The 25019-nt window shown below is 35.5% G+C and overlaps 4 protein-coding genes and 1 long non-coding RNA gene across 6 annotated transcripts; 3 read left to right on the top strand and 2 right to left on the bottom strand.

Moving 5' to 3' along the window:
* Nucleotides 1–558: 558 nt before the first annotated feature.
* Nucleotides 559–5777, bottom strand: LOC116308938 (uncharacterized). 2 transcript variants are annotated; one of them, XM_089033013.1, is made up of 2 exons: nt 5699–5777; nt 559–3619 (listed from the first exon to the last, which is right to left on the bottom strand). In XM_089033013.1, exon 2 carries the CDS (start codon nt 3068–3070, stop codon nt 2378–2380), a length of 693 nt encoding a protein of 230 aa, XP_088889139.1. In that variant the 5' UTR covers nt 3071–3619; nt 5699–5777; the 3' UTR covers nt 559–2377. The 2 variants fall into 2 exon arrangements, with proteins under 2 accessions (XP_088889139.1, XP_031575318.1); XM_031719458.2 differs by having other exon boundaries at nt 559–3539; nt 5699–5765.
* A 2290-nt stretch (nt 5778–8067) lies between these two features.
* LOC116308940 (uncharacterized) lies at nt 8068–9771 on the top strand. The gene has a single exon (XM_031719459.2). It carries the CDS (start codon nt 8132–8134, stop codon nt 9059–9061), a length of 930 nt encoding a protein of 309 aa, XP_031575319.2. The 5' UTR covers nt 8068–8131; the 3' UTR covers nt 9062–9771.
* A 3277-nt stretch (nt 9772–13048) lies between these two features.
* On the top strand, nt 13049–15359 carry LOC148910049 (uncharacterized). The gene is made up of 3 exons (XM_089033301.1): nt 13049–13361; nt 13468–13626; nt 14175–15359. Exons 1-3 carry the CDS (start codon nt 13293–13295, stop codon nt 15330–15332), a joined length of 1386 nt encoding a protein of 461 aa, XP_088889427.1. The 5' UTR covers nt 13049–13292; the 3' UTR covers nt 15333–15359.
* A 357-nt stretch (nt 15360–15716) lies between these two features.
* On the bottom strand, nt 15717–18746 carry LOC116308245 (uncharacterized). The gene is made up of 5 exons (XM_089033300.1): nt 18609–18746; nt 17830–18046; nt 17342–17756; nt 16757–17022; nt 15717–16480 (listed from the first exon to the last, which is right to left on the bottom strand). The coding sequence occupies exons 2-5, from the start codon at nt 17902–17904 to the stop codon at nt 15782–15784; spliced, it is 1455 nt and encodes a 484-aa protein (XP_088889426.1). The 5' UTR covers nt 17905–18046; nt 18609–18746; the 3' UTR covers nt 15717–15781.
* A 4057-nt stretch (nt 18747–22803) lies between these two features.
* Nucleotides 22804–24866, top strand: LOC148910048 (uncharacterized). Its single transcript, XR_016120330.1, has 2 exons — nt 22804–23702; nt 24364–24866. It is a non-coding gene; the product is annotated as an uncharacterized LOC148910048 (long non-coding RNA).
* Nucleotides 24867–25019: the final 153 nt, after the last annotated feature.

Here is a 25019-nt window from a genome sequence, read left to right as displayed (position 1 = left end):
GGGAATCAAAACAGTGAAAACATATTATCCTCAAAAGATATTTCAGTCCTCAAACGAAGAGAAATCTTTCGTTTTGACCCTCAGGTTGGGAACTAGTGCAAGAGATATATAAGCTGTTTGCAATCATTCCCAAGAGAATGAAATAACAGAAGACATGACGGCCATGTTGGTTGTTGAACTAACTCTCATAAGCACTTTTTTTTCATTTCAGGAGGCTGATGATACAACAGGATTGACCAACTAGATGTACTAGTCTTAAACCCCGTCCACACGTATACGGAAATTTTTGTGTCCGCAAATCGAAAATTTCCACTCTGGAGACCGTTTTCGAAAATTTTTACGGATACGGATCGAAGAATTTCCGGACACGTGTGGACGCAACCCGTATCCGCCAAAAAACAATTGGCGGATACACAAATTTCCGGAAACGTGTGGACGGGGCCTTAACATGTTATTCACTGGGTAAAAACACTACTCTAACGTAAAGATACTAGGATCATTCATTGGACAAAACCACTAGGATAGGCCCCTAGATAGATATCATTTATTGGATGGATATAGGCAGTTTCATTCATTTTATTATCTTTTCATTGATCGTTATTATTATTACATTATCTAATTTGTCCTTATTACTTTAGAGCGGTGTTCGTATGATAGTGAAGGTGCGTAACCGTGACGTAGTCTTGTTAAAATGCAACATTCTGATTGGACGGTCATTAATTTCGCGCATTAAGATTGGTTCGACGCTGGTCGTCTGCTCCTACAACAAAACCTGTATGATAACTAGACAGTGCAGAGAGTGATGAACAATCAGAGTATTTGAACAAGTTTCGTATGTTACAGTTCTTAGATTGAAATCATTGTACTGTAGCTTGAAAGCCAAAATGCATTTTGATCTTGCTACGATCTATTTAGATCGCCTTACGCTTAAAAAAAGGATAAATTGTAGATTTTGACCGTTTCGTGTTTAAAAACATGTATATAAACCTATTGTATAGTTAATATATTGCAAAAACTGAATTCACTCAGTTATACAAAGTCAAGATGCCTCTTGGTGGAATGAAAAAATTGAAATCGTTGCATGTCACGTACAAGCAGCTTAATTTCAATCTCATGAGAATTGTTTACTTTCGCATGCCCCATAATGAGAGTATATGGACCGCGTGGCACTAATGAAATAGTTGAAGATATAGAAGTAAGTTATAGTGCTTGGGAACGAGGTTATTTCGGGCGAAAGCCCTTGGAGCGAGGTCGGAAATTAATTTTTCCGAATTTAATTCCAAGGGCTTTCGCCCGGAATAACCTCGTTCCCAAGCACTATAACTTACTTCTATATCTTCAACATGTCCCATAATGCTTTGCGACTTAGAGGTATCCAATCAATACGCGTAACCAATCAAAGCGCTGTCCCAAAATGAAACGTTCTTCAATTGAATGTACACTATAACTGTTTTGATCTGTAAAATACTGATTATCAGTCCATTCTGAGTTCATTTTGCAGAACATCAAAAGGTTTGGTGTTACAGAACATGTATTGACTTACGAAGAAATATTTAAAAATCACTTTAAACTTCTTCATCTCTTTCTGCTTCTTACTGTTTCATTTTGTATTTGGATATCAAACGAGATATTTTCAACATTGTCTGATCAGCCTTCAGCAAAATAAGTGCAGTCAGTTTTTCCTCTGGTTACCCCCCAAAGCCGCAAAGTATTTTGGGTATGGGAAAGAAGAGAATTGGGAACCTATTGTTATGTACTTCAAATGAAGCTTCGTTCCGACGTGCTACAAGGGGTCTATAGCATGTCATTTTATGGAACTTAGTTTTAGGGAAGAATTCCTGGATATTAAAATTATAAACCATAAAAAAGAATGAACTAGAAGTCAGAGAGAGCACCGAAGCTTCCAAGGGCTTGTTTTAGCTCTGTTACGTGCTGCGAGCCTTCGTCCATGAGTTCGCCAGCAAAGCTCATGCGCCCTAGACACTAATGGCCGATTTGTGATAGAAAACGAAAAGCCCATTTCGGTATATCTCGGCTGGCTTTCCACTGGAATCTAAATTATAACCAAAAACGTAAATATTTAAAAAGGAAAAATGCGTGAACTTTAAGTCACTTCCACATTTATCAAGTGATTAATTGAATACGGCCTTGTGTGGCTTGATGGTGGAATCGGTATGAAAGTTGCGGATTTAAAAATATTCGATTAAAAATATCCGTTTGTGAACTTTTAAAAGTGCTGGTATTGTTAAAGTTGTGTATTATTTTCTTTACATTTCCTATTTCAAATGTGAATATTTTAACGCTGATATGAGGCCAACCCTAAGTAAATGAGTCTGTGATCAAGGAACATGGAAGTGTTTTAGCTGGTCCACATGCATCAGCCGGATCGTGCTTCGTGCAGGGATATTGAAGATTTCCATAGATTAATTAATCCCATGACATCATCAAATGAAGGTTTTACATTCAATTTTCCTTGTTTTCTTAACTCCTCGGCCGCACTTCTTGCTCCTTCTTCACTAAGGACTTTGGGATGCGCGGCTTGGTTTCTCTGGTGTCGTAGTCGCTTAATCGCTTCTATCAATCGTTTGTTCTTCTTCCAATCTATTTTACTTTGCAATTCTTTCCACCTCCTCTTGGTATCGTTTTGCTCTTCTTCACTGAGTATTGTGCAATCACCAATATCGTCTATAATGTCCTTAACTGTATAAGCACGATGCTCATCGTGGCAGTGCTTCGGCATAACATATCGATACCAGTTTGTTTGCAAGTTTGAACAAAGTTGCCCAATGTACAAAATGTGCTGATTTTCTTCTGTACAGTAGCTAACATACTCTTTATACTCATTTAGTTTACTTTCCATTTTTGAATGTTCCGTTTTAAGTTTCTTTACGTCCTTTTCGAGGAAGTTGTTTGATTCACGCATTTCGTCCATTTCTTTTGAATGATTATCTTTTAGTTGCATGATCTTGGCAATAGTTTCGTTCCTCAAAATATTTATATTCTTCTCACCCTTAGCAATAGCATCTTTCATTCTGTTCTGGTGGTTCTGCTGGTTTTCTTTCATTTTCATTTCCAACAGTTCCACACGTTCATCCTTTTCTTTGATCTTTTCCTTCAACTCACGTATGTCACTTTCAAGCTTGATTATTTCATTTTTCAACTGATCCCTTTTATGCTTGAGATCTACTATTTCTTTTTTTAATTCTTCTATTTGCTCATTCTTTTGTTCTAGTTCCTCTATTAGGGCTTTCAACTATATTATTTTTACCTCTCTTGTCTCTAGTGTTCCTTGCAATTTCACTACTTTCTGAAGGAGATATCTTTTCTCTTCACCCTCTTCCTTTTCTCGCTTTAGATCTTCTATGACTTTATTGAACTTTTCTTCGCTTTTTCTATTCGGAACTTCACGCAGCTTATATTCGTTTGCTGCTATCTGTGTATTCAAGTCTTTAAGTTTTTTATTCATTTTCTTTATTTCCTCTATAAGGTGTTTCTCTGGCATGTTTAGTTTGTCAGTTCTTTTTTTCTTTCTTTTTTATCTGCGACAAGCAAATTAAAAAAAAAAAGCCTGGTGTCGTCACTTGTTTACGAATACTGAAAATATTTCAAAGAGAAGTTGCTGTAAAGGAAAAAAACACGTTGTTATTGTGAGTACTCAGTTCAGTGTAAGCATCGCTCCATTATTCAAAACTTTATCTAAGTTACAGATTCTTCAGGAGGATTCTATTAAAGAAAAATTGTTAATTGTATGATGAAATGACAATTTCTTCTAATTTTGTTCAATTTGGATCAGTTGTATGGCCGTATGTGTATAATTATTAATCTTTACTCTGGCTAGGTCTTTTTCGATTTTGGCAGCTCATAAATAACGAACCGAGAATCCCATACCGCAATACGCACGTGCACCAGAGAGGTTATTTTAAACTGGATTAAAGGACACGAGTGAAAAACGTTTGCGCATGCTCTGAAACCGTATGCAAATTAGTCAAAAACATAAGTAAATTTGACTTTCATACATGCCTGATAAATTGGACTTCACAAAATGGAAAATCTTAGTGTCCATGCTTGAAACTAAAGACTAATTCTTTCATATTGTGTTTGATAATACAGTATCTTGGTCTGACAAAAGTATACTCTCGAACTTTTTTGTATACATGGAGAAACAAACTTTTTTTTTCTCACTTAAACTCTTCAAAATGTTTAGAAAACGTGCTAAAATGCACGCATGCGCAAACGTTTTTCTCCGTCGGTTTAGTGTCAATCTCGAACCCAGAGCCTGCGTTCCTTCTGGCCTGCGGTGAAGAAAGAGGGCTCTGGCATAATCCATTTTAAGAGACCAGGGTTTCTTGGACTTCCGGTATGACAGCGCGTGCGTTCATAGACTTGCTAAAAATTAAAAGAATATTTTTCCAATTTATATTTTCTACTATGATCTTTACTATGATATTTTTAGTTTGGTTTTTACTTTGGTTTTACTTTTTACTTTGATTATTTTGATTGGTTACATCTCACTTTCCAAATATTGGGCATGCGCCAAAATATGGAATATGCCAGAGCCCTCATTCTTCGTCTCATACTAGAAGAAACGCAGGCTCTGGGTACGAGATTGGTTTAGTGTAAAATTACGCAAACACCCTCGTGGGGACTATATATCTTCAGTCGCAAGAGTTCCCAGGTGTCTTAGTGTCTTCTTTTCATGGTAGCGGTCGAATATAATACCTTGTTATCAGCACACAAAATGTTTTCTTCCTTGAAGACCTGCCATGAACTTTCGAGGACAATTCGTTGGCCTGATTTTTGAATTTATTGTTAACACTGAATTTACTCGAAAACTGCCGATATGATATTTTAGCCATCGCAAACGATGAACTAATAGTGTTAGTGTGATAGTCCCAACATAGAAGCAACAGACTCTTGTATAATCCGTAGAATGCTAACACTGTCCATCATGCATTCGAATTCAAAGTCAGCAAAAAATTTAATAAGCTCGAACCAAAGTAAACTTAATATCCATTCACTAATACCAATAGAAGTTTGAACTAACATTCCAAAATCAATTGTACCCGGTAGTAGCACTAAGAATGATACAGTGCTTTTGCGAGATACATCCAAAATGTCGGACAACTTCGAGAAGGTGCGATCAAACTGCCTAGCTTTGCTGCTGGGCTTTACATCGCTCCTCAGAGTCAGGGATCTCTAGCAGCGCTCTAAACATTACTACACCAATTTTTTTCCGTCGAATATTTTATAAATTTCAGACCGTTTTCAAAGAAATTTTAAAAAATTGCATCTGAGATAAAATTTGATGACTGCGCGATTGTTCGGAATAGTTCGCGGTTTCGACAAGACATGCATAGCTTCCTTCATATTTATATCGCAAAAAATAGAATTGCACCAAATAAAAAGAAACTAAAAACAAGTCGGCGGAAATCAAAATGAAAAGGTATCTACCTCAAATTCTATCAACGGTAACATAGCGGAAAAAAGATGGAGAAAACCTTTCGCAATAAATCGAACACGCTTAAATGACTAGCAAAGGATTCAATGGTTGCCGTAGAAAGTTATCATCTTGTTCAAAAAGTCCAAGAGCTAATTCACTTGCTTCCTTATTCACTTGTTTCCTTATTACGATTTACTCGATCGATATAATCTTATATATGTATATAGAGTTATCTTTTAGTCTATTTTTTCTTCTTACCTTATTCTATCGACGAAAACCCCGCCGGACGTAGACCCCTGACAAAAAACGATGGCCGTACGTGCAGCAATTCAGCGAAATATTATATTTCTTCCTTCATTCGCTCTTTATATTGCGTTGCTAGCACTGTTATCATGGTGCGTTTTGATTGGCTGCTAAAATCTTGGTATGACAGCTAGAATTCTTGGAAGTTGCAGGGGATCGCGCGCGCGGGTCATCATTGCAACGATATTTACTGCGCGCTTCACGCGGGTTTTTATCTTTTGCTTATTTGATTAATTAGCCGCGCAATGTAGTTAAAAATCAGTAATATTTCATCGATGACGTCTTAGCTTCAAACTAATTCCTTCGACCGGATTTTTTGGGAACTCAGAATAGCGCCTGGTTTCTTTTAACCTTGCTTGTTCCACCAATTTTCTTTCGAGGAATCAAAAGAAATATTTATTGATTTTATGTTTTCTTCAAACAACCACAAAACCGCATGCAGTGGCCCGTTCTGGTTAGTTGGTTCGATATTATTTTCGGACATCAGAATTGACATTACTTTTCAATTATTTTGAGCAAAATGAAAAATGAAAACGGAGAAAATAATAGATTGCAACTTAGCTGACGGTTTAAAATTTGGGCGTATAGAACTATACCCACGAACTGAAATTGAAACTATACAGATTGCACCATAATTTTTGCGTCCTGGGGGATAGTATTGCTTATGTCACATGAATATTATCGTTTCAGCATCATGAGTCAAGCATTTTTTCTTGCTAAGTAGGTAAGATAGATCTTAGGCATATTTTTATCAATAACAACTAAGGAAGAGACAGAATTCATAATTTGTTTTAAATGTTCAGGAACTGCATAGCGCCTTTGTATTCAGTAAAATCGATTGGGTAGCGTAATTTAATCGAAATGATGGTAAACATTATACTGAGCTTCAGGAATTTCGCTGCCCTCGAGAGATTGCCCTCGAGAGACTAAAGAGAGCGTCATTGCTCCGGTTTGATGTCAATCTTAGATTACACATATCGAGTTTGCGTTTCCATACTTTTAACCTTCTTGTAAAATTGTTGTTTTTAGACACTTTAGCAAAATAAATATCAGAAATTCCATTTATCACATACTTTTTCTTTGAATTCTACTGCCATGCCAAGGAATGTACAATGAGTCGTTAGCATATAATTCCACACTTTCGCTTTCGTTTAAAAAAAATACGTACTGATCCTTGTACCAGCGTATTCTTCTGTAGAATTTAGTCGGTTATCAAATATCTGCTTGAAACTTAGGCATCCTCAGTCTCAAACAGGTCATAAAAGAAGGGATGGCAAACCAAGCGCACAAGAATTCGGTGCTTTTATACTGAGCAAGAAAAAATAAATGAATTATAAAAGTATAGATCACGATTACTTATTATAAGTTAAATAAACGTAAGGCTGTTGACCTTAGCTAAGATTTTTTGGGATTTTAACAAGATTTAAGTTATAATTTTGCTTCAATGTTGGCCTATAAGAACAGTCAACCAAGATGGCGTCTCGGCTGGCGCAGTAGTGGGCGATTTATCTTTGAACAATATTTTGTTCACAAATCAGACTTTCTTTGCTTTTTAAGATCACTGTTCATTCATAGTGTCATATTTAGTTTTTATAATTGGCATTTTCTCTCTTCAGATGTTTCGAGATCTTGCGGTACCATTCGAATTATTGAACTTTAATTTGTTCAGTACTGCATGGCGGCCATCTTGAATTTCTCAGACAAAGAACCGGAGCGTTATTAACTATAGTAACTCTGATTATTATTATTATCTAACTCATTTTATTAAAAGACTATGATCAATAACAATCTTCACAATGGTTGTCTTGAAGAAATAAAATCATGTAATATTTAATTTGTTTTACGAGGGAAGTGAATAGTTGGAATAGCTCCGTATCTAACATTACCCATTGAAGCAAAACTATATGTTGTTGAAATCCCGTATGTAGTTCAGTTCAATTTGCTGGATAGTTTTAGTTATACATAGCATAGGTGCAATCTATCATTTTCATTTTTAATATTGCCCAAAATAATTAAAAAGTAATGCCATTTCTAAGAACAAAAAAATAAACGATTGAACCGCAAACTAAGCGACGAACGATGCGTGTTAGAATAGGCCACTGTATGCGGGTTTGTCGTTATTTGAAGAAAAAAGGAATTAAACACGATAAAATAAAATTTCTTTTGATTCCTAAAGAAATTGATAGACTTCGGTAATAGAATCTGATCGAGTTCGGTTCATATCTTAGGCGAGAGCGATGCTCACAAAATTTCCCACTCATCATCAAATATTGCATTTCACCATAGGGGACCCTCTGTTAACTCTGTAATAATTAATGGAATAATTGGGTTTCTTTTAATTTTTCCTCAGATGAATTAGAATCAGTTTACTAAAAGTATAATCTGGCAATGGAATGTAAGACAGTTGCAATGACGTTTGATGATTTGATGATTGAGAACAAAAGGGCAAACCAGAAACTGAAGGAAATTCATCATTTTGATACCCAAAACCATTTAAAAAAACCCAGCGATGATCGAAGCAAAGTCCTTAGTAATAGTAAAAAAATTGAGAATTGCAAGCAAGAAGTAAATAACCTTAAGAAAGAAGCGGTGAATCTGACGAATGAATTAGAAGAACTTGAGGAGGAAAAAGAAGCGCTGAGCAAAACCTATCATGAAAAGGAATCTAGGCTAAAATCTTTGGAAAAAGCCGTTGAACAAGACAAAATAAACCAGGAGAAAGAAATGAAGGAATTTGATAAAAGCCATGCAAAAAACATCCACAAATTACAGGACGAGTTTGAGAGAGAATTGAATGAAGCCGATTATAAATTTAAGGAAAAAGTCACAGAAATCAATGAAGTTAATAAGCGACTCAACCAAGAAATAACAACGCTGAAAAAAGAAAATCTCGATATAAATTATTGCCAGTCTTATATTGGGCGAGTATGTTTGATTCTACAGGCCATAATGTATCACATCGTGCTGCCCGACCAGTTTGCTGAAGATTACCCTTACAAAGTAAAGGACATTGAAGAAGATATTGACGATGAATACTTGCTCGATGACCACGAAAGACAAGAAGCTTGGAAAAGGTGGGAGGATTTGAAGGAGAAGCTTCGTTGGGAACCTTCTATTGAGAAAACGTTGAAAATGTTACAGAAAGAGGGAAACTATATGGCCAATCCAGAAGGCCTGACGGTTGAAGAAGCAGAAAGGGTTGCCGAAGAGCTGAACAAACAAGGTAGATTAAGAGGAAGAACTTCATACGAAAAAGTCAAAAAAATCATCAAGATGTGGAAAATATCCCGCTATACATTGGCTCAGCCGTTGCCATGAACAAGTATTCAGTACATATTGATGTGCATGGTAAATGTTCTTAACTTTTGATGCCGTAAGTTTAAATTTTCGGCATTACTTCTTGATCAAAACTGCACCAAATTGTTGTTGCTAATCAGTAGTCAACTAAACGAAGTTAAAACTAGGACAATCCAGCTTTGACATTTCATTATTTTACTGCCGTATCGTGATCAGCAGTTGCGGTTTTGTTGCTCGATCTCGACAAATAGTTGATCTATATATTTATGTCGAAACCTACAAAACCTCCGGATAGCTGTATAAGTCAGGACATGCGCAGTGCTACACTCACAGACTGGTAAAAAAAGGACTCAAAGTTGCCAAGCTGACCTGCTGAAGACTTCGATGGAGTCAATGGACCCCGAGTAGTGCAACAACAATACCACATATATTAAGGACAATCTTATAAGATATATTGATTATTTGTTTTTTGACAAAATTCAACCAGCTCAAATATTTTTTCCAGCAAGTCCATTTAGAAGCCAGACCATGTCCAATGAAGAAACCTAAATGAAGTCGATGCTTCAACGTATATGAGATTGCCAGGTTTGTTAGCTCAAATAATTTTGCGTTCTGGATTGTTTGCCAGCGATGTGGATTCTTTTTCTTTTCTTTTCCTTTTAAGTCAAGTCATTTGTGCATTATTGCAATTGCATCTTTGAGAAATTGTATCACAATTAGAGCAGGTCTTTTCCTCCTGTTATTTTAACTGTTATTTTAACTCCAGTGTTACTGAGATAGAAATAAGTGGTTACAATAGAGACCTTTAGCACGACCGTAGTTCCCTGCTATGCACCGCAAACCTCAAACTCGGTACAGTTCAATGTCAGGCGTTTTCCACCACACCTTCGACATTTAGCAAGGCTTCGTAACGAAAATGTTACTGGAAAAGCCGCCCGATATTGAATTTCATTGACGTCCAGTGTTTCTAGCGGTTAATAGAGCAGAGATAAACCTGATGCTAAAGGTCTCTGCGCCCATTCGACTATAAAAAGATGAGCTTTAATCGAAAAAGGTAAATATATGAAGGTAAATATAATTAGTAAATAAAATGGTTAGCATGGATATTATATACGATATAATATTTGCACACACACACAAAAAAAAGTTCAAAATAAAGCCACCCTGAGGGGTAAGGAAAGGGAGGTGTAGGTGGGTTATGACTTAAACTTGTCTAGACATAGTTTACAGTTTTTTTCATATCGTATATATATTCTTGATCCTGTTTTAAATTTTTTTTAAAATTTTTTTCGAAAAGGCCACTCAACTTCACTAGCCATTACTGAAATAGCGGACAACCTAAGGAAAGCAATAGACAATAAAATGTATACTTGTGGTGCATTTTTAGATTTTTCAAAGGCCTTTGATACTGTTAATCACAAAATTCTAGTAGAAAAGTTAGAACTATATGGAGTCAAAGGTATTGCGCTAAATTGGTTTACCAGTTATTTAACAAATAGGCAACAATATGTTGCTTTTGGTAACAACGTATCCTCAAAACAAACGATGAATTGTGGAATTCCTCAGGGTAGCTCTCTTGGACCTCTCTTGTTTTTAATATATATTAATGATTTGCCAGACTGCTCTGATACTCTGAAATTTAGAATATTTGCGGATGACACGAATGTCTTTGCCTCGCACTATGACTTAAGGGAACTTGAAAAACTAATGAACTCTGAGCTCCAAAAAGTTAAGACATGGTGTGACGCAAATAAACTATCAATTAATTATACAAAAACAAATTTCATGATTGTGAAATCAAGTAAAAAGAAAGACGCGGAAATTGATCTGAAATTTCAAAACAGAGATGGTTCAAGCAATTCTTTACAAAGAAAAGACCACATAAAATATTTAGGAGTCATAATTGATGACTGCATATCATGGAGATACCATATTTCTTATGTCTGCTCAAAAATTTCACGAAATATTGGAGTGATATCAAAATTACGGCATTATCTCTCCATTCATCAACTGAAACAAATTTATTACAACCTTGTTTATCCCTACATATCATTTGCAATATTGGCCTGGGGAAGCGCTTATAAAACGCACATTAAGAAAATGCAAGTCAAACAGAATATAGTTGTAAGAATAATGTTCTTTGCTGTATCTTTTGGCGAAAACACCGAAAGCGCTCTTCCCTTGCTAAATCTCTTGGAGCTTCTCACAGTAAATAATATTTATCGTCTTCATGCTTTAAAATTTACTCATTTATGGCACAAAGGTAAGCTCCCAGAGACACTTTCCTCTTTTTTCAAATATGCAAAAGATATCCATCCTTACAATAGCCTTCTGAAACTTTTACGTCACGAAAGTCTTGTGCAAGGAACTATGGGATACGCTCGGGGTAAACAAACAAAATGGCGGCGTGTCTTGTATAATGTTTTGGTTTTAGTAGTCTCTCGTACTCCATTTTTTCACGTTTTTGCTTTTTTTTTGATCAAATGGTAAATGTTAACTGTTATGTTCCTGGTTGCGTGTCCAATAACCGTTCGTATCAGTATTTAAAGTTTTACAAACTACCCAAATGTAACCGGCGGCAAGGCGCTCAAATCACTAAACAGATTGCAAGTGTGTTGGCAAAAGAGTTTATTCAACAACCCAGCTTAGTACATCACAAATCAGTACAAAACGAGAACGAGATTACAGCTCTCTGTCTATAAAATAAGATATTTACACTAAGATGTAGGTTTATATATATTGAAATACTTTTGTTAAGTTGAAACTATTATTATAAAACGATAATACAATGAAAAATATGACCAAAGTCTATGTACTCTTGTACTAAATATATCTGGCTTAGATATAAATAGAACGGAAGTTACGTCATAGCTAATTTGAATACCATAATATGAATTGCCAACGAGTGTAAAATACTGACACAAAACTAGGTGTTTATATGTTTAAAATGGAAGTTATACGCCGTATAAATGATACAAGAATAATGGAAAACTATGGAAAAGTTGTTAGAAGGGTTTACTAATATGTTTAGGTAAGTGTTTAACCAGTTATTGTTATGCGAATTTATCCTAAACAGTGATATGATTACCTCGTGGTCAATCCGTGACCTTGCAAATTAAAGTTTACGAAGACAACCAAAAGGTCTATAAAAAGGTCTTTTAACCTGTGGTGAAGGTTACTCAAACTAGTTTAGAGGTTGAACGAACGTTTACAGCGATAGCGGTTCCTGTAGCTATGTTTAGAACGTTTTTAAGAATGAAAACTATTGGTTTATACGCGAGTTTACCAATGATGGCTAATAAACGATGAATGCTAGATTTAACTACTATCCTTAGATTTATGGTTTAACTTCGTTAGTTCAACACTGAAAACGCTAAGTGATGCTAGATTTACTTGTTTAAGACGAGAATTATCCTGACTACGAGTTTATAGTGCAAAACCTTATTGTTTATGTTTAGAGTTAATTACCGTGAAATTGATTATTATGTTACTCGCTTAAGGTTATTCACGTGTGATTTAAATACTAGAACTTACTCTGATACTTAACTACGAAGTATAATGACTAGATATAGCAATAATCTAACACAAAATTATCTTAACTTTATCCTAGGTTAGATATATGTGTGTAATAAACAGCAAGGATTGTACCTTCTAACGACGCGAGTTCTTTGTCTTTAATCTGTGGTTCGACGCTCTTCCAAGTTCTCTTGCTATACTGACTAAATTTACTTGAAAAGATCTATTTATACTTGAGTCTGCATTCCTCATGTATTACAATAATCCACGCACAATACGCCCAAGGCGCACTTGTTCCGTAAAACGTGGCTTATGCTAACATTACTCATGTAATCCCAGGAAATTAATTAACTACTTGTTTGCAGATTTCACTTGATATGAAGGAAGAACATTCCTTAGTATCCGAAATCTTAATTAAACTAACTAAAACTAGGTTAAAGTCCGATTTACTTTTGTTTAAAATAACGTTCTTTTGACTCTGTCACACAAAGACAAGGCAAGAAGACGAAGGTGGAAAAAGTTGACACGAAATACGCGAGAAACAGATTCACAATGGACCTGTCTGTGTCGACTCCACTTCCAAGGTGGCTGGAAAAAAGAATTTTATTCTGATCCTTCAGTATTTCCTTGGAGTCCGGAATGGCCTGATGTTGTGACAAGATACAACAACTACGTAACGGAACGTTTTTCGCTGGCCCAAGGTACAGACCATGGATATGCCAAAGCTCCAAAGCTGATGAAAGTTCCAGCAATTTTCAAGAAGTTTGTCCGTCATTCCAACACCTCTAAACGTGCCTTAAAAAGTGTAAGTATTTTGTAGGCATACAGTAATTTTTTAAATTTTGTTTGAGGCTTTCATGTAAACAAACTTTTGAATTTAACATACACCCGGCATTACATTACATTTTCAGCTCGAGAAAAGTGAAGAAACGTCTACCCTCCCCAACACAGATCAGGAATCAGATCAAACACATTGCCCAGATCTAGAAGAAACTCCGATTGCCTTATCCAAGAATGGCGAAGTTGACTTAAGAGATGTAACGTTTAAAGACACGTCCACAACGATGAAGGTGTGTCTATATATATACAATATACATTCTTAATATGAAAATTCAAATACGTTAAAATTATTAGACTCCCCTGCTGCTAAATTATACTTAAAAACTTGACTATTAAAAAACAATTCTTAAAACGTTCTGTATTTATCTTAGGCCTTGCCAAGGATTGTGTGCGCAGCTTCCTAGAGTACTCTTTAGCTTTTGGAAGGAAATTGGATATAACAGATGTAACGAATTATGTTAAGGCTTAGCATAGAGTATGCGGTCACACTGTTATAAAATATCAAAAATATCTTTAGCATCTAGTTAGAAAACATTGCATAACATTAAGATCTGACGGACTTGCTTCATAAACAGACAGTGCGTAAGTAAATTTAGTAAGTACAAGTGACTTAAATAAGTGATCTAATTCTAGTGGTGTGTAACCCTCCTTCCCTAAATATGTAATAATATATTAACACCTATTTGCTTCCCATAATTTTGTTTTAACATGAGCAGAGTACTTGCAATTGCTTTGTAAAACAATAATAATAATATGTTTTCGTATTCTTATTTTTTAGGTTGCATATTATCCTGATACCTACTTACTCACTAGGAATGAGTTGCAATCCTTGCTGTCCTGTATTGAAGAAAAACTAGATAAAGGAAGTCCAGATGCTTCACAGCTACTAGCCCTTCTAAAGGTTGTCATCAAGTTATTAAGAAATGTCCAAGAGCAGTTAGATGCAGTGATGGAATTGCGGGAATGGGATAAGTTTCTACTCAGGCGCTTTGAGGGTTCTGATGAGGATATTAAGTTTTGGACAGGATTCCCAAGTTATTCCAGCCTAATTTACTTCTTTAATGGTTTCATACTCCCTAATGAGTCCCATATGAAGTACTGGGGTGCAAATAATACTGGTTTGAAAAGGGAATTCAAGGCAGGCACAGTTCGACAGCTTTCTGCTGTAGATGAATTATTTCTCACACTCATCAAGTTGAAGCGAGCTAGTGCAAATGAAGACCTGGCAGAAAGATTTAATATGTCAAGTAGACATGTTTCATCCATTGTCATAACATGGGTTAACCTTATGGCAGCTGTTTTCTGGAAAACAGACACTTTGCTTAGTAGGAAAAAAGTAAGGAAATTGATGCCAAGTTGCTTCAAACCACTATATTCTGATGTAAGAATTATTGTGGACTGCACAGAAATGGAAATAGAACGTCCTTCTGATCTTGAGATTCAATGTGCAACATATTCATCATACAAAAGTAGAAATACAGTTAAAGGCCTTGTTGGTTTGTCTCCTACAGGAGTGACAACATTTGTATCTCCCTTGATGGAAGGAAGTGTCAGTGACAATGACATAACTGTTCAAAGTGGTTTGCTTGCCAAACTTCAGAAAGGGGATGCAATCATGGCAGACAGAGGCTGGACAAACAAGTCAACACTTCTCAAGCATGGGATTAGACTAGTTGTTCCAGAATTTCTGATGGATAAAAATCAGTTTCTTATTCCTGATCTTGTAAAGTCAGTTTCTTTAGCACGGTTGCGTATTCATGTAGAGAGATGCATTGGTAGAATCAAACAATGGAATATTTTAACCAACCGAATACCATTGACGTACTGGAATAATTTGAATGATATTTGGTTTGTGTGTGGAAATTTGCCATTGTTTTGGCCCCCAATCATTGATGTTGAGACAGATAGTGATCATAGCAACAGTAAAGGATCATGAAGCAATTAAATACTCCATATTACTATATATTATTATGATAGATGTGTTGATCATCACAGTGAATGAGCGATCTAAGCGAACGCTGTTAAGAAAGACTTGAAAAATGATTTCAAGCTTCAATGGGAATCGAACCCATGACCTCCGCGATGCCGGTGCGCACCACTGGCATCGAGGAGGTCATGGGTTCGATTCCAGTTGAAGCTTGAAATCATTTTTCAAGTCTTTCTTAACAGCGTTTGCTTAGATCGCTCATTCACTGTGATGATCAACACATCTATCATTATTTCACCACAGTTCAACCCATTCAATATTCACACTTATATGTTATTATATATATTTATATAATAATTTAAATAAATATATTCATATTATACTTTTCCTATTTCTGACACTGAAATATAATTATATTAATTTAAATATAATGATCACAAAATTATATTTAGGAATATCTATCTGAATCTCTGGCGTACAAGAGCAGGTACAACATGTCTAGCATGGAAACTTAGCAGCTGCTCTTTTGTTTCCTTCCAAAACTGCTCATCAAATTTTACCTTTATGATGTCAACATTGAATTTATCATTTGTAAATATTACTACATAAGAGTTAAGCCTATTAGTTAATGCCATCTGCATTTGTACTTGATAGAAAAATTTATGCTTTTTCTTCAGAACAATTTGACCTTTATCTAATTTAAATCCAAAGTTGCCATCTTTCTCTCTTGCAGTAACTGCAGCAAGTGGTGGTAGATCTCTGCTTGCAGATAGACATTTCACCTCTACAACCACTTCTTCTCCATCTATGGTTGCTAGTCTATCTGGTGTAGCAGCTAGTACACCTGTTTCTTCTTCAATAAACAGTCCACATTTACAAATACTGCAGTGACAACCTTCAGCATTTATTTGTGAACTGAATTTCTGAACTGCATTTTCTTCATTTTCGATACCATACTTAATATGTGGTGACTTTGGCCCTCTACCTGGTTTACCAACTGTTAAGATATTTTTTACAGTAGCAGCAGGGTTCCCTTTAGAACAACAACTTTTTGCAATGCTTGCTGTAATTCTGCCTTTCCTTTCTCTATACCATCTAAGACTTTCACTTTGACCTCTAGTATCTTTCTCTATTCTTATTTTGTCTTCTACTGTCACCTAAGAAAGAAAATAAAATATAGTCTCCAAATATGTTCTGAAGAACAAGCATAGGTATACAATTATGAAAATTAATACTATGGTGCTGTAAATAAATTATGATCATACTAAAATAATCTATATTATCATCCATGACAATTAAGTAATTTTGTAAACTCTACATAAACTTCAAATCAATGAAACAAAGATTAAGTTATTTTATGATCATTTAGTTATTAAATGAATATCTAAACCAAAAATAAAAAGAAGAGTGATACTATGAATGTTTTGCTTTACTTTTAATTCCTTCATGATGATTTCCTCTGGTTTCAGATTTTCACCATCAATAGCCATGGCACTTTCTTGTGATTGGCTTGAGCTGCTTGGGGATGTCATGAATAGCTGTTCAATAGCCATTTTATGTGGTACATCATTGATATTTTCCTTTAAGTATTTGAAATCCACCGTAGGATCTTGTACAGTATTGTGGCTTGCATATTCTTGTAGAGGTCTCTGTCTTTTGACTTCCCTTCCAAATGTGTGTTTTTTGATTTGGTGTTTACCTAGAAATTCCAGCATATTGCAGTATTATTATCAAAATCATCAATGTTCATAAGGCCAAACACAATAGAGAATCATGACCATGACTGAGTCTTTAACTTGGCAAGAGATTAATCCTGCATAGTAGCATGATGTGGGAATACCTGTTCATCACAGTGTAGGAAACATACTGATTAGGAAATGATCAGGCTTTCTGGTTGATACTTACCTTTTCTCTCAAGCAAGGAAAGTGATATGCATGCCAGCGCTAGCTTGCTATTAGCTACTGAGACCATATTACGATAATCACAATATTATTACAGCCATTAAATCTATTATTACCAGTATTAACAGGTTTAGTGCTCTGCTTGCTTTTTCGAGATGGTAAATTACACTGCTGTGGTTCATCAGTACATGAAATGTTCTTTTCTTGTTCTTTGTACTCTACAAGAGCAAACAGTACTGCAGCCACATGGTTGCACTTGCCTGCTGCACCAGCCACACACTGACACTTTGCAGTGAGGATGATGGATGTTGAATTCTCAATGGTTATTGAAACTACATACACCAAATTCCTCATGCTGGCCATGACAGATGCCTTGACATGGGTAACAGATGATGAAGGGCAAAATCTTATATCCTTGACATGGCCAGAACCATAAAAGTTGTACCCTTTCCTTAGAGGTTTCTCAGCAATGGGAAGTTCAAATTCTAGCTCCTTATCTACACTATTTTCCTCTTTAACATCATCCTTTACCTATCAATGTCAATCAGTAACATGATTTTTAGAAATTTAGTTTAAAATATACTTTTCAATAATTTATATCTACCTTCAGAATTGTAATAGTTCTTTTGACAAGATATTCATATAAATGACTATAGGAAAAATCTGTGGGTACTGCCATGTCCTTCGTCCAATTTTTCAACAAGGGGGGAGAAATATCTGGAATTTTTTGTCTCACGTGCTCTTCGATGATTGCATACTGTACATCCCCATCTGGATCAACGATAAATTTGTCCAGCCCACTCGACTTGAGATCTGAAATTCTGAATAATTATAATAGAAGCCAAATGAAAACTCTACAACACAGCAGATACCAGTATTATTCAATAAATAGCTATGCTTTTCTTATGCTATTAAACTATTTTGGATTTAAGAGGAAAAAACAGTACTATTTGTTATTTTTTAAAGCTTATACGAACCACATGCAACTATGCACGAAACTGTCTTTAGGTAACACTGTATGCGTTGTTTATAAATCATCTGAGTTACAAAAAAAAAAAAACACAATTTATTAACACTAAATCAACGACAAGTGGGTAATAGACAATGTTATGACAGTGTCTTACACGAAAGGAGACTAGCTGGGACTTTCTTTCGTCAAAGCTACAAGCTTCTAGCTACAAGTTGTCACGGAAATTAAAAAAATACCTATTTTTCCTGTCTTTAACAAGGCTTTTTGCTTATTGCTTCTACTTTGCTAACTAGATCATTCCAGGTTCATTTTTAATACGGCAAGACGAAGTATTAGCCTTATACTATATGAACATAAGTCTTATAAAAACTCAAGTCATCCCGCGAAATATCGCTCAATTCATCAGCACTTACCTTTTAAGAAGCTTCACTTTTGACTCTTGCTTTCCCACTGTAAAGCCTCTGGTCTCCACGTATCGTTTGAGGTCTTCAAAGGTGTTATCTTCTAACAAAGGGCAAGGTAAAATTGCCCCTGGAACATCCGCCGGTAAAAAATTTACAAGACACTCCGCTATTTTGTTTGTTTACCCCGAGCGTATCCCATAGTTCCTTGCACAAGACTTTCGTGACGCAAAAGTTTCAGAAGGCTATACCAGGTACGCAGCAAAGCAAAACTTGCATAAATCACAAGTGCGTACCAATATAGGCAAGCAAATGACGGCTAATATGGCGATTGAACTCTGGGAACAAATTCCTAGCCACTTAAAAAATGTTAATGTATTTTCGTTTGCGAAAAAATAAAAAAGTTATTTACTTGCCGACCAATTACAGATAAAAATTTAGTTCTTCCTTAGATTTTCCTTCTTCTAAATATTCTATTTCTTTCTTCATATATGTTAATATATACCATACATGCCATTACTCTAATTGTGGATTAACAGTTTTATTGTTCAGTTAAATTGTAATTATTTTTTATGTGCTTGGTTCTTCTTCAGTTTACTCCAATGTTAAATTTTAAATTGCTGGGGTCTAACTAGAAAACCTTATGGTTAATTTAGACCCCAGGCTCTGAATTATGTTCTTTTGACAATTATCTATTCTTTATTTTCTTAGTTGTTTTCTATAGTTGTTTTTCACATTTCATGTAAATTTTCTTGTATGAGCAAATAAAATTGTATTGTATTGTATTGTATTGTATTGCATTGCATTGCATTGCATTGCATTGCATTGCATTGCATTGCATTGTAATATGTCTACGGGAAATGTCCCGCCGGAGGGGACATTTCCCGGGAAATTTCCCACTTTGGGGTCCATCCAAGTGGGAATTTTCCCCCGACCGGGAATTTTCCCATGAAACCGGGATTTTTCCCCGGGAAATGTCCCCAAAGTGGGAATTTTCCCACGGGACAGGGAAATTTCTCCGGGAAATGTCCCTCAAATGGGATTTCTCTCCTGTGACAGGGAAATTTCTCCTGATGATTAATTTGCATTTTTAATTATAAAAACCATTGTTTAGTCGTTATTTATTATTTTTTTAGCATATCTTACTAATAATCAATGTACTAAACAATTTTTTTTATCGGATTAGAACTTAATTTCTATTTTTTTCCCTTTCACTTATGGCATTACTTTTCGAAAGATTGGCTTAGCAAATAGAGTATTTAAAAAAAAAACCTTAAAACCTTTTAAAACCCTTTGTCGGCAAGCATTACTTGTTCTTTCAATTATAATTAACAAACCTGTTCATCTAATAGTAATATTTCAAACACATGTTGAACGTTTTTTGCACTTTCCTATATGCTATTGGATTACCGGGAAGATCTAACTAACTACCAAGACTAGGAGGTGGCCTGTAGAAAATACTTTCCTTATCTCCCGTTCTGTTATTTGCTTTTATATTATATTGATGATATTGGCGTTCTATCTTTCTATGCAAACCAATGAAAGAAATAACAACATCATGCAGTTCCTTGTATTTTAATTCGTTGACTTGACTGACCGTGATAACAATGCTGAAAAGAAGGCACAACTCCAGGTTACCGTAAGATATGACATTAGTTTGAAAGGACGTGTCCTTAGTTTTGTTCCAATAAGTCTTATATACAAAGCGGTGATTCAATATTGCCAATCTAAGAGAGGAATAAGATCCCAAAGCTCAAGTTGACGGTGGACTGGGAAAAAGCAGAACAAACAAACGGCAAAGATCCTGCACCTTTAGCTATTAATAACATTTTCAGTAGCCGTTCTTAATTTATTCGATAAATAAGGGAATATATATATATATATTCAGTTACCACGGTCAATGCAAGCCAAAATTACTTTTACTATAAATAAGCGTAAATTTCAGTATTCGTTAAGTGGGTATGTTTATTCACTCGCAAAACGTCACGGGAGGACGACACGCCCTTCTAGTTAAATGCCGTTTTCTTTCGGTTAAATGCTATTTTTGACGTGATCAAGCGGCAAGAATTTTCAGTTCCACTGTTTCATGAATAACAGTCAATAAAGAATTATTAAGTAGTATTAGGAATTGCCATAGTATGCACCCTGTTTCAATGTCTTTTGAGCATTTGAAGGTACCAAGCTTTTAAGCTAAAGGGTATGTACCCTATTATATAATCACGCATTCTAATCATCCCCTGAGGGATATAACACCTGCAGATTACTAGCATCAAGCGAGACCAATCAAATCATTTGCTGGATCAGCTTCTTCTTTTCTCTTAAACTCTAATTAAACTTCCTGAAAACTTCATGGTTTGGTTTACAAGTGCGGGGTTTTATTCGATAGTCTAGTACGTGTTGATAGGGAAAGGCAAGCACCGACCTCGATTGTCCAAGCTCGCTAGATTCTCAAATCTAAATCATAATGAATGAAAAGGCACCAAGTATATATTAGGCTTCAACTCTATTTACTTGTAAGTTAGTTCTGGGAACTAGAAAATTAGACTAGATTCCCTTTTTTTCGGAAAGTCCAATTGCTGCATATAACTATCGCCGAATTACTGCGAAGAAAATCTCAAAATAAATGCAACAAGTTTACAAAAATAATGCTATTCATAAATATGGATACTGCTTTATGCAGTATCATACACATGAGCCGGTTAGATTGTTAAACGCGATGCCTACAATAGCATACTGACAGGCACCGAAAATCAGTAGCTCGATGGAATGGACGTCCAGAAAATCTGGATTGTCCGGAGTGAACACCAAAATTGAGTCAATTTTCTCTATTTTAACTATACTTATCGTGGGTTTTTCGTAAAACTTGTTATCAAAATATCATCTAGGTAACGTAATAAAGTCAAATATGTTACAATTTTATGTTACAACTACCGTTGCTATGACAACATTAAGCACCCTAGGTAACCCTTAACAGCCGATAAGACACTAAGAAAATTGAAACAAACTAGTTTTCATTACTGGAACTTTATGTTTACCAACTATTGGTCATTTTCATTTAGATTTAGGTTGTCAATCAATGATCACCCGCAACCATACTTAAGTACCTACCTACTCCAAACCCAAAATTCATGCAACTTAAAAAAATCCTAAAATCCTAAAATTGAAGCTAGAAAAGAAGAAAACAAACACAAAGATAGACCTAAATGATAGAAATAATATCCAGATGAAAATTGCCCTACCCCTCCCTTTTTCTGGTTACCATGGCAACCAGCACCTAGCGAAATCAAAGGATAGCGCCTTTTGTGTTTCTTCTATTTTCTCAAAAATTTCCACAGAAACCGTAGGTAAACACTAATATCTACTTATATGTGAAGTTTGCTTTCTAAAAAATATATTTTTCGAATAAATATCCAATTTCAAAGCAAACGGGAATTGTCCCATCGCGCAATCGGGAAAAAAATTCTAAAACTGATTTAAAGATTTTAATGGGAAATTTACTGCCATCATATCATTCTTCGTGTGCTAAAATATTCGCTCTGAAACCCGAATGCACTTTGTTTTTGGTTTGTAAAAGTTATAGTCAAAAATGTCACGAAGGGACATTTCCCATTTTCATGTCTCCGAGGGCCTTCGGCAGAAAAACGCAAATAATTCTTAAAATCCTTGCTCCAACACGCTGATTCTTTCGGCAGAGCATGAAAGAGACCTAACCATTGGAATAGAGGCAAAAGAATTGTCATATTTATCGAATTAACCAGTTTTTATGGAGTTTGAACTTTTTTTACTTCATTTCAAAACTTAGGGTTCGCATCAGGTCTTGTGAAAGTGTTAGACATCATCAAGACTTTCTCCAAAATGTTGTTGGGAAATGTCCCGTGGCTTAAATGAACTGTGTAACTCATTGTATTGGGTGAAAAAGAGCTGAACTAGGTCAAGATTAATCCTGTAAAGTTTCGGGAATTTTCGATAAAAATTCGAATTTTATCCCACACTTCGGGAAGAATCCCCTCAGACGCGCGTTTTCGAAGAAAAATCGTATTTGCCGATGGACAAAAACAAATAAAAAAATAGACAAGATGCCCGAGAATAAGAGGCAGCTTTTGGTGTAATTCCATGAAGAATGAGTCAAAAATACAAAGGATATAACGATTTAACCTTATACAAAATCGCGGGACAAAAAGTGGGAACACGACATAATAGTATTGTATTGTATTGTATTGTATCGTATTGATTATTTAGCACTGATTTTTTTATGAGCAATGAGAAATGCCAAAACCATATTTACAAACACTTGGGATCTTGGATACGCTAGCTCGTAATATTAACAGCATTGCTTACAATAATTTGTATTCGAGGTATCTAACGGTAGTATCTCCTTATGTGGTATTTTGCAAACTATTTTTGCAGTGACAGCTGACATCTATATACTGTACAAGTACTTACACCAATGTTGCTTGATCGCACAGCGCATGCGCGCGCTTTTAAACAAGAAAAATAAACATAATTTACTTTTAAATGACAAGATGAAGACGAAAAACGACTAGTCATAAATCGCACACCGTTATCTGTCATTTGCATTTTTAGGTTTGAAACTGTTTTGTTGGTGCATTACTTTTTCACATTAAGCTATCACGTAACAATACACTCCACACACGCCCTCTAAGTCATACCTACAGACTCGGCTAAGATGTTGGTATTCATGAAGAGGAAAATCAAGCTTAGAGACTGGAAAAAAATTCTTCAACCCTTGTGGCAAGAAATAGAACGAAACGAGAAAATATTAACTGGTAACCATTGTGCGTGATGTTTTCTTGACTTTAACTTGCATAAGACATTATGACATATTGTATGGTTTTTCGCATGCTGGGTAGTAGTCTTAAGATCTTTCCATCAAGAAAGGAAATTGGTGATTTGACATGAAAGACAAATCAAAGTTGTTGCAGATTATTTTGAGTACTATACGAATTATTTTGAATTTGTGCTTTCTTGTAAGTTAGACATAATAATGACACACCAATCTAAAGTTGTGTTTGTAGTGTGACAAAAGATTGGCAGTTCAAGGACTGGACACAATAAGAGGCAACATCACTCTTGGGCCAACAGAAGGTTTGTTTATCTTTATTAACTCAACAACCAAAGGAAAATAAACAAGATAAATAATGATAATGATGACGTTAAATAAACATATAATTGTGCAATGCCTAATGAAACGTATTACAAAAGAAATCGCTAGACTTTGAGACATAAAAAGCCAAAAGGAAAAAATTGAATGAAAGGTTAGTTGATGTTTGAAAAATCCTCATATATTCGCAAAAAAAAAAGAAAGTACAAAAAACCATTAATCCATAATTTCTGTAGTGCAATAACCAAATTACCTCCAAACATTTAATAATTTTTCATCCCATTTCTTAAGCATGCTTATAGTTTGCTCTGTCAGGGATTCTATCCACCAAGAACTCCACTTTTGCAAGAATCACATCAACTTTTCTCTCAAGGCTGTCCATTCTCTGGTCCATGATCCTGTTGAAAATCATCAAATCTTCTGCACTTCTTGCTTTAGCCAAATGCTTTCTCCATTTCCTCAATCCCGTCAAAAGAAATAGAATCAGTATAGCAATAGCTGCTGGGATAGGTTTGTTGGCAACAAGAGAGCCACATCCACATGCATAAACCAATGATTCCATTAAGCCATAATATCTGTAGTGCAATAACCAATACCTCCAATCATTTAATAATTTTTGATCCCAATTCTTATGCGTGTTTATAGTTTGCTCTGTCTGGGATTCTATCCACCAAGAACTCCACTTTTGCAAGAATCACATCAACTTTTCTCTCAAGGCTGTCCATTCTCTGGTCTATGGTCCTATTAAAATTCATCAAATCTTCTGCACTTTTTGCTTTAGCTAACTGCTTTCTCCATTTCCTCAATCCCGTCAAAAGAAATAGAATCAAAATAGCAATAGCTGCTGGGATAGGTTTGTTGGCAACAAGAGAACCAATCCACATGCATAAACCAATGAGAAATGCTAGCCGTCGTACACACCAGACTGGGCCAAATATGGAATGAACCAAAAATGAGCTGGACATGAGGAGAAAGAATTTGTTGTAGGATAATCTTGTGAGGGAGATGACACCCATCACAATCCACAGGCCAAGCAGGATAAGAGAAATTAGCTTGTGACGGCTTGCTGTTACATGATGAGGAAGCAAAGAATCTATGGAAATAAATATGGAGATAATTATTTTAATAAAAAGTTTTATATTTTTGAACATTGTTTATTATTGTAGTACTTTTGACACTGCCCTTTATTACTGCATCAACATGAAGCGTCATCATCAGGGGCGGATCCAGGATTTTGTTCAGGGGGGTGCTGCACACAAAGTTAACTCAGGAGGGGTGCACCCTTAGAATCAAAAGGAAAA

This window comes from Actinia tenebrosa, unplaced genomic scaffold, assembly GCF_029948245.1.
Source record: "Actinia tenebrosa isolate PJP-AT-01 unplaced genomic scaffold, QUT_ActTen_1.0 PGA_scaffold1__47_contigs__length_23844297, whole genome shotgun sequence".
Taxonomy (NCBI): Eukaryota; Metazoa; Cnidaria; class Anthozoa; order Actiniaria; family Actiniidae; genus Actinia; species Actinia tenebrosa.
The sequence above is the reverse complement of the archived record's forward strand: the minus strand, read 5'-3'. Positions and strand labels throughout refer to the sequence as shown.

Coding starts and splice junctions, on each gene's coding strand:
- LOC116308938 (XM_089033013.1), bottom strand. CDS start 3,070: ATGAAAATGAAAGAAAACCAGCAGAACCACCAGAACAGAATGAAAGAT.
- LOC116308940 (XM_031719459.2), top strand. CDS start 8,132: ATGGAATGTAAGACAGTTGCAATGACGTTTGATGATTTGATGATTGAG.
- LOC148910049 (XM_089033301.1), top strand. CDS start 13,293: ATGAAAGTTCCAGCAATTTTCAAGAAGTTTGTCCGTCATTCCAACACC. Junction 13,362..13,467: donor CTAAACGTGCCTTAAAAAGT/GTAAGTATTTTG, acceptor TTACATTTTCAG/CTCGAGAAAAGTGAAGAAAC. Junction 13,627..14,174: donor ACACGTCCACAACGATGAAG/GTGTGTCTATAT, acceptor CTTATTTTTTAG/GTTGCATATTATCCTGATAC.
- LOC116308245 (XM_089033300.1), bottom strand. CDS start 17,904: ATGGCAGTACCCACAGATTTTTCCTATAGTCATTTATATGAATATCTT. Junction 17,757..17,829: donor GAACTATTACAATTCTGAAG/GTAGATATAAAT, acceptor TGACATTGATAG/GTAAAGGATGATGTTAAAGA. Junction 16,481..16,756: donor TCATCATGAAGGAATTAAAA/GTAAAGCAAAAC, acceptor TTTCTTTCTTAG/GTGACAGTAGAAGACAAAAT.